The sequence below is a fragment of the Geotrypetes seraphini genome, chromosome 14, assembly GCF_902459505.1.
Source record: "Geotrypetes seraphini chromosome 14, aGeoSer1.1, whole genome shotgun sequence".
Taxonomy (NCBI): domain Eukaryota; kingdom Metazoa; phylum Chordata; class Amphibia; order Gymnophiona; family Dermophiidae; genus Geotrypetes; species Geotrypetes seraphini.
This window is the reverse complement of record NC_047097.1, coordinates 61,398,798-61,408,271: the sequence shown is the minus strand read 5'-3', so window position 1 is coordinate 61,408,271 and position 9,474 is coordinate 61,398,798. Positions and strand designations below refer to the sequence as shown.

General features: G+C 41.7%; 1 protein-coding gene across 1 annotated transcript; it reads right to left on the bottom strand.

Annotated features, from left to right (window-relative positions):
• Positions 1–7,856: 7,856 nt before the first annotated feature.
• On the bottom strand, positions 7,857–8,918 carry LOC117348121 (proto-oncogene Mas-like). Its single transcript, XM_033919824.1, has one exon. It carries the CDS (start codon positions 8,916–8,918, stop codon positions 7,857–7,859), a length of 1,062 nt encoding a protein of 353 aa, XP_033775715.1.
• Between the last annotated feature and the right edge of the window lie 556 nt (positions 8,919–9,474).

Here is a 9,474-nt window from a genome sequence, read left to right as displayed (position 1 = left end):
GACTAGGAAGTCAAATTAATTTAATATGACATTACTGAATGAGACTCCTAAAATAAGTTATTAGGTAAATTGTATATCTAACTTCTAATTCTTTCCACATACACTCAGAATTGTGTAATTCGACCAAGAGCCGAAGCTCCTATAGCCGAACCCACCGCCCAGTCATTGTGTATGAGATTGTGAAAATAGTGTTAATAAATGTGCTATTCAAAAAATAAAGATATTTTCAATGGCAAAAGAAGAGGGGAAAAAAAGTTCCCACTTAGCAAAGTGGGACCTTTTGAAAACTTTTAAAAGCTAAGTGGGAACTTTTTTTCCCCTCTTCTTTTGCCATTGAAAATATCTTTATTTTTTGAAAAGCACATTTATTAACACTCTTTTCACAATCTTATACACAATGACTGGGCGGTGGGTTTGGCTATAAGAGCTTCGGCTCGGTCGAATTACACGATTCTGAGTGTATGTGTAAAGAATTAGAAGTTAGATATACAATTTACTTAATAACTCTTATTTTAGGAGTCTTATTCAGCAATTTGTCGTGTCACGTACAAACTGATTGTAATCAGGAGACTGACGGCTGTCAGCTTTGCAGGTTGCCACTTTTCACGGGCATGGCTGAGCTTAGTTCAAAGCTCTCAGCTTGCTCTGCTGCTAATAGACGGCACCTGTGAGAAGAACTAAAGGGACATATAAGGGGCCACTGATAAAGTTCTCAGCCCAACCAAGAAGAGAATGATGTGGAGCCATGAAACTTACAGATTATTCTGTACTTTTCTTGACACTTTTCATTTCAATGATATGAAATGAAAGGTGCGGAGTAACTTGTAAGTTTCATGGCTTCACATTATTCTCTTTTTGGTTGGACTGAACTTTTCAGCGGCCCCTCGTAAAAGGTGTTCAGTAATGATAAAACCTTATAATGTTAAGAAGCACTTTGCTGTGAAGATAAAAACTTGTAACAAAATTAACAGAGGCAGGTGCCACTGAGGCATGGGCTGTTGAGGACCAGAGTCCTTTTTCACATGCATGAAGCGAAGCTCAGGAATTGGGTACATATACATAAAGATACAGAGCCCTTTTCAAAACTTTGTATGCTCCCTCCATGCATCTTCATGTAACTATCTCCTGAACTTCACTTCATATATTTGAGAAAGTGGACTCTGGTCCTCAAAAGCTCATGCCTCAAAAAATTGGTTAGTCTACAAGGTGCCACCTGCTGCCCCTTCTAAATGAGTACTGTAATATCATCTGTGTTTATCCATGAAAGTGTTACTTGTGATATCATACATACCTTCTAATCAGCTGTACAAGCTTTTAACATGTAATAAGACCTGCTTTTGAGATCAAATGTGATGTGGCTAGGTCTAGCTGTGTGATTGTATCACATTAGGTGTACAGGAAAACTTTGCATCTGTAACATTCTCTAGCACAATGTCCTTGGTCTTAAAATAGCATTCTCCCAGAAAATTTCTGTGCAAGACTGATCTGTGTTAAAGCTGCTTGTAATCTCCAGATCGAGTTTTGTCCATATGCTGGTCTTAATTCTAACCTCTCTGCTTAGTTACTGCAGAGGGAAAATGGAAGCTGAAGCTCAAGCTGTGTTCTTCCCCGGGTTGAAGTAATTAGGTTCTAAAGAAATGTGATAAAAACATTGTCATTATGTGGTTCAGTGAAATCTGTTCAGCATTTTAGACTTGTATTTGTAAGAATTTTGCTTGTGGGTGGAGCAGAGCACTGTTATATTGTAAGACCAGTTATTTTGAGGTGGGGACTGCCTCAGGGCGGGTAATTGAAAAGTTCAGATTTTTATAGGTAAATACTTTCTTTTGGTAATGGAAGACTGCAGCTGCAATAAAATGTCCAGTACTGCACTATTTTTCCACTGATTTATCTATTCTTTCTACACTTTGTAATATTATTTTTTTCCTTCAGTCTCCATTTTTGCTGCTTTTTTCCCTTGGTTGATTTTAGGCTCGCCTTGTTGGGGTAGAGAGCTTGAAAACAAGGATGGTGGCATTGTATAAGAAAAAAGTCTTAAATAAAAGTCTTTAAATTTTCAATAAAGGTTGTAACACACTCTGTCATTTCATTTATTTGGATTTTTAGATTAGATTACCTGCCTCTTGCTTAGCTCGGACCTTTTCAGTAGTTATCTCAAGGGGGAGCTGAATTCAGGTAGATGTATTTCCCTGTCCTCAGAAACCTTAGAATCTGTTTGTAGCTGAGGCAGTGGAGGATTAAGTAATTCACCTCAAGGTCACAAAGAGCATCAGTAAGAGAAGCAGGATTTAATCCCTGAATCTCAGCCTGGTTTAACAACTTAGCCACTAAAGGCCTGATTCTATAAAGAGCACCTCCAAAATTGTTGCCAACTAGAATAGTACTTAGCGCGATTCTATAAAACACATGCGCCATATATAGAAACCAGGCTTAAATACCCGCGTCTAAGTTGTGAGCGGATCAGCCGTAGTCTATACCCGTACACTTAACTTTTAGGATGGCCTAGGCTCCTCCCATGGCCACACCCCCTTTTGAGATTTACACACTACTTTATAGAATGTGCCTGACTTTTGTGTAACTTCTAATTGGTGCCAATTAGTGTCAATTATGAGGTGTTAATTGCCAATTAGTGTGAAGTGGTCTTAATTAAGTTGTGCACACTGATTTTTCATGCACAATGGTTGGCACTATATACAGAATTTGGGTGTAATAAAGTGTAGTTACTTACCTGTAACGTAGGTTCTTCGTGGACAGCAGGATAGTCAGGATAAGAATTGCTGTAATGGGTGAGAACAAGGGTCCAACTAGCCCAGTACCCTTTGTCTGACAGTGGCCAGTCCTGGTCACAAGCACTTGGTAGAGTCCCAAAAAGTACCACGATTCCCATCCTTCTTAATCAGGGGTAAGCAGTGGCTTTCCCCAAGTCTGCTTCAATAACGGTTTTTGGACTTTTCTTCCAAGAATTTGTCTTAACCGTTTTTGAAACTGAGCTACATTAACTGATTTTCCCCACTCACTTCTACAGTGAGTTTTATGTCGAACTATACATCGAGTGAAACGATATCGTCTCCTCGTTTTAAATGTGCTACTATTTAACTTCATGGAATCTTCTCTAGTCTGTATTTTTTAAGAGTAAACAATTGGTTAATGTTTACCAATTCCACTCCAGGATTTTGTAGACCTTTTTCTTACCTTCCCTCAGTTGCTTCTTCTCCAAGCTGAAGAGTCCTAACCTCCTGTTTTTCCTCATATGAGAGGAGTTTCATCCCCGTTATCATTTTTGTAACCCTTCCTTGTACCTTTTTCTATTTCTATCACATCTTTTTTTGAGATTCAGAGACCAGAATTTCACACGGTTCTCAAAATGCAGTCTCATTATGGAGCATTACAGTGGCGCACCTCTTGAAATGTTCGCTGGCGTGAGCAGCTTCTTCCACTTGCTGCTTGCATCCACCTCAGCTCCCTTCCGATGTCACTCCTAATTTCTGACAGTGGTCATCATAGCATTTATAGAACTGCAATTCTAAGCTTAGTCTACTTGGTTTACATTCATCGTGAGGGCCGTTCAATCATTTATCTACATGAGTTTGAAAGAAAGGAGCAAGCGTGTTGAAACAAGTCTGTGCATTTTGTGACGTGTCTCAAGGTTACTCGTGCACAGATGCGGAGAGTAAGGTGGCGAGGGAAAAACTGACCACATTTTTTGCACAAAATTTGTGGCGATTCTGGTCGTTGGTCATCAACCGTGGAGCAAACTTTGCTGCAATCAATGTGAAACATCCCTAACTGCTCGGTTAGAATATTATGGCGTGAACCAATGGAGATGTTGTCTTCCTCTTAACTGTTAATCACTGATTAGCGTGCACCAGAACTCTCACTTGATCAACATGATCATCATCAGTTGATGTTGATGGTCTTCCAGTTCACGAATCGTCTTCCACTGATACACGACCGCTTTTGAAGCATGAGCATCATTCAAAACGCCTTCCACAACTCATGACTAGTTTCCCATAAGCCACTTTTGGCATTTCATAAGTTTCGGTAGCGGTCTTACCCAGTTTAAAACGACCTTCACCCTAGCTGCTCACTGAAGTCATATTTTCACAAAAACTGCTGTAGCTCAGAGATGAAAACTGATATCAACAAACAGAAAAAAGGAGGTTATTCATGAGGTTTCAAGCTACTCCATGCCAGCTAGTGCAGTAGTTCCCAACCCTGTCCTGGAGGACTACCAGGCCAATTGATTTTTCAGGCTAGCCCTAATGAATATGCATGGAGCAGATTTGTATGCCTGTCACTTCCATTATATGCAAATCTCTCTCATGCATATTCATTAGGACTTGCCTGAAAACCCAATTGACCTGGTGGTCCTCCAGGACAGGGTTGGGAACCACTGGTCTAGTGCATCTCAAAAGAACTTCCCATTGGTGCTCAATTCAAATTGTCCTGGAACTTTTTGAACAGACCACGTACATGTTACTAGTGTTGTGTGTGAGATATGTAGGATGAATGTATTATAGTATAAATGTGTATGGTCAGAGTGTACTTTATCCAGTAGCACCTGTTGCAGTCTAGCTGCCAAAAGCTTTGTATAAATTTTATAATCTGTTCCCAGAAGTGAAATGGGACGGTAGGAGCTACATGAAAGGGGTTTCTTACCTGGTTTGACCAATAGTCGCAGGCACCATCCTCCAAGAGTGTGGCAGTTCAACTTGAAAGTCGATGCTATTATACACCCTGACCAGGAGGAGAGCTAGTCATTTACTAAAGCATTTATAAAAGTGATTGGTGAACCCATCTATTCCTGGTGCCTTAGAGGGAGGAAGGTCAGCAATGGCCTCAAGGACTTCCTGAAGCTCTATGCGTTGAGAGAGCATCTCATTTTCCGCCAACGCAGTGGTTGGGAGGTGCAAGGACTGGAGGAAGCCAGTAACCACCTCTGATGGAGTTGACTGGGGCAGATATAAACATTGATAGAACTGGGAAAACTCTTGTTGAATCGTCTTTGGATCAGATAAAAGGGTCCTTGTAGACATAGCAAGAGAAGTGATGCAGTTGTGAGTTTCACGTTTCTGCAACTTGTAGGCTAGGAGACTGCTTGTCCTATTGTCAAATTAAAGGAAATTACCTGTGCCTGCAAGGAAAGCTCAACTTCCTGACGGGCTTGAAGAACATGTGCCTGTGATGAGATAATATGACCCCGCATAACTACTTTTAACATTTCCCAAAGGATAAAATCAGAGACCATCGAGCAGGGATGCCCACACTTTTTGTGCTTGCGAGCTACTTTTAAAATGACCAAGTCAAAATGATCTACCAACAATAAAATTTAAAAAAACACAAAGCACACTGTAGCAGAGAAAATATTATTTATCATTTATATTCCAGGGTTTTTTCAGAGTTCAAGGCAGATGACTTTATGCAATGTCACCTCAGTAACAACTATACAAAAATAGACAAATATACCCCCTCTCTTTTTACTAAACTACGATAATGTTTTTTAGCGCAGGGAGCTGTGCTGAATGCCCCACGCTACTCTCAATGCTCATAGGCTCCCTGCGCTAAAAAACACTATTGTGGTTTAGTAAAAGGGGGCCTTAGTGCAAAATATAGACAACAGATATAAATTCTCAAAACAGACACATTTTGATCACTAAATTGAAAATAAAATCATTTTTCCTACCTTTGTTGTCTGGTGATTTCATGAGTCTTTGCACTTTCTTCTTCTGACTGCATCCAATATTTCTTCTCTTCTTTCAGCCTCCTGTATGCTTCCTCTCCTCCAGACCTCATTCCCTCCCCCAACTTTTTCTTCCTCTCTCCCTTCCCCCTCACCTCTCTTTCTGTCTCCCTGCCCCTTTTCTTTCTGTCTGTTCCCCCCTTTATTTCTGTTTCCCTTCTTTCTTTCTGTCTCCCTTCTTTCTTTCTGTCTCACTGTCCCATCTTTCTGTTTCTATTTTTCTCTCCCCATGCCCCCTTTCTGTCTGTCTTTCTCCATGCCCCCTTTCCGTCTCCCCTTTCTTTCCCTGTCCCCCTTTCTTTCTGTGTCCCCCCCTTTCTGTTTCCCTTCTTTCTGTCTCCCTGCCTGCCCCCTTTCTTTCTGTTTACCGCGTCAGGAAAGCAAATGTCCATGGAGAAGAAGGTAGAATGTGAAGGCAACACAAGTCTATCACGGAGCCCAAGATGAGCTTCGCGATTGATCTTTTGGGCACCCCTGCCATAGAGTTATCATTAAGATCTAGAAAATCATAGCTGGCCTTCCAATTGTTTAGGATCTAATAATAGAGCATCTGGAAGATACCATGGCCGACTCGGGGGCTCCCGAGCCTCACCTATGGAAAGAAATTGCCCCCTGATCTTACCAAGTATTTGGATGAAAGGCCACATCCCATACTTCCACAGATTGATACGAGAATAAGAGTGTTTGGCTGTGAAAAAAGTATAGTCCCGAACCCCCGGGTGAAACTGACGCCAGACATCTATTAGACCCCATCGGTCTACAAACCGGATGAGTTTGCGCCAATCTTGCACTACGTATGAAACTGAAAACCCCGTGTTATCCTGCTGTGGATCAACTGCGAGATTGAAATTCACCCCCCCCACCTAGAGCCAGAATGCCCTCCATAGAATTAGCCAAAATACCAGATATGTAATAAAAAAAATTTTTTAAAAGTATCCTTGATTCGAAAAAGACATAAACATTCATAAAAGTGTAGCTACTCTAATAAAGCTGCATCTTGATCTAAATAGAGCATCTCTCCTTATCCCATGCTACAGAAGTAATATGCCAGGACAAGCATTGGGAGAACAAAAACCCACCCACTTATATTTACTTTGAGATCTGTTCCATGAAACAATAGGTGGCGTTTGGTAGGAGCATTTAGTCCCCGCACATTAAGGGATAAAAAGTGGATCTCACCCATCTGTTCAAGTCATAGAATCATATAGAATGCTAACAGAAGGAAAGAAAGAAAAATTAAACCCTGTCTCCCCCCCCCCCACACTCAAATCCCAAGCAACCCTTCCCCACCCCCCCGCCCTGAACCAATCCAACAGGATTATCAAGCGCACCACAACACAGGCGTGTTTTCAAAGAAAAGTAAAGATGGGAAGAGTGACACTCTGGAAAAGGTCCCAATCCTCGCGGATCTGTCTTGAGAGGTGTCTACTCCCCTTAGTTCCAAGTTCCCCTCTCGGCTACCCCTGCTTAAATGCCAAGCCCTCTAAAGGGCGTATGGGCAAAAACAATGGGAGCCCATCAATTCTAGAAGCAATAATAGCATTACCCAAATCCAGAAATCATAGAAGGGCATAAGTTCCATAAACAAGAATAACGTTACCCAACTCCAGAGATGCCAAGTAGAAAACCAAGCATCAATGTGTCACCATGGTATGAGTCAAGCTGCTAAGGGAAGAGGAATGAGGACACCCATTCAAAGTGTAACTGCTGAAGTTTGTCGTGGCAAGTGCTCTCTTCCTTGAGAAACCCGCTGCCATTTTGGGTGAAGAGCAGAAGAGGCACGCAATTTAGTTGAGAAGTCTGGCACCATATCCAATGCTGGCGTAGATGTTAGAAGCTCCAGGAACAACTTTTGTGTTTCTTCTAGAGTACAAAAATGCTATAATTTCCCCTCCAAATAGAATGAAAGTGCAAAGGGATGCTGCCATCAGTTTTCAGACGCACCACAAGTTTTTGTGTAATTGACAACAGAGTGTGACCCCCTAAGGCAGTTTGCTTTGGTGAAACATGATCACTTCAAGTTATTGTTATCAATACATTTGTGGACTTTTTTTAACGTGTACTTTTTCTCAAAAGACTTCCATGTCAACTGGATCACACCCAGGATCTTTCCTTTTCATTCTCCTCCTTCCATTAAGACGTCACAGTTCTGTGGGATTTCTTGATCCTCATCCTTGAAGACTCCTTCTAGGATTAACTTAAGGGACCCTGTAGTTCTTTTCCTGCTACAATTCCCAACAAAGCAATAAATGAATGGGTTGGCGCAACTGCCGACTGTAGAGAGCAGAGTGAAGCATAAGATGATGATAGAGGGAATGGCTACATCATAGTTATGTAAGAAGAAGATAATTCTGAGGGATGTGGAACATAAAAGAAACAAAAACACTGCGGCTGCAATGATAATGTAGAGCCTAGGTGAGTGGCATCTCTGTGACCTCTTCCGAATCTGAATAAGCAATGTTAAACTGCATGTGACCATGATGGGAGTGAAGACCAGGAATTCTAGGATGCATATGAAGAGGGACACGGCTTGGCAACTTGTGAGCGCCACTGTATGGGATTCCAGATTTTCTGAGACAAATGAATTGTCCATGCAGATGAAATATTCTACTCCAGACAACACAGAACTGAGAGCCCATAGGACCGCACACAAGATGGCAGACAGATGTTTTGGGCGCCAGCAATGGTACCAGATGGGATAAAGTGTGGAAAGGCACCTTTCAGTACTTATGGCTGTCAGGAGACACAGGTTGGTGTTGTAGCCAAAAACATACAGGATCAACAGAATCCTGAAAATAATCAAAGGAACATGAATAGTTCCAGTCATAGTCTGCAAGCCAATGAGGGTAAGAGCCACCAAGCGTCCAAGCAGAATGAGAAAGTCGGATATGGCCAGGTTAAGGATGTAGACGGTGAATTTATTCCTTTTGATTTTGAAGCCAAGAAACCAGAGGACAATCCCATTCCCAACTAATCCAAAGGAGCAGAAGACTGGAATGACAAAGAAAATAACGATGTCGTTTGGTGAAAGATGTGTTGCTAAATTACTGATCTCTGTTGTCCAGTCCCGTGGTTCTGTTAAGCTCAGATCCTCTGTAGTATAAACAGTCTCCACTGTCCAAACACTTGGGTCTGACGTCTGACCCAGAGATGGGTCTGAGGTGCTCAATCCAAGCATCCCGAGTGCTGAGGGTGGTGAGAAAGGATCCTGCTTCCTTCTGACGAAATTTCACGGTGTAAAAATCTTCAGTAACTATGGAAAAGAAATGGAAAAACCATAACGGAATTAGAGCCAGGCAGAATCTTTATCTTATCTTTAACGCGTAGCATATGGAGCATAAAAGCAGTAGTATTTCATACTATGGTTAATAGTTAGAAGGTTGCCGAGGCACCTTTTGTTTGTCAATGATTTGGACCATCTCAGGACATTCGGTCAGAGCTCTGGAGTCCGGACTTCAAGAACTGGCTGACTGTAAGGATGGGATTAGAAACAGAAAGGGGATGGAGAAGAAAAACGATGGCTCCTACCAGGGGCAGAACAAGAGGTTGCAGAGCCTAGATCTTCTCCACTTATCTAATCTAATCTAATCCTTAGGTTTGTATACCGCATCATCTCCATCGTTATCAGACAATTGGGCAAGAGCAAATTCAGTGGCTATTGTTTCCCCTGATTTGCAAATGTATGCGCGCACTATTTCATATACAAAGGTATGTACCTAAGTGCCAATCCCATG

Bases quoted from the DNA above. Each gene is read 5' to 3' on its own strand.
- LOC117348121 (XM_033919824.1), bottom strand. From the start codon at position 8,918: ATGCTTGGATTGAGCACCTCAGACCCATCTCTGGGTCAGACGTCAGAC.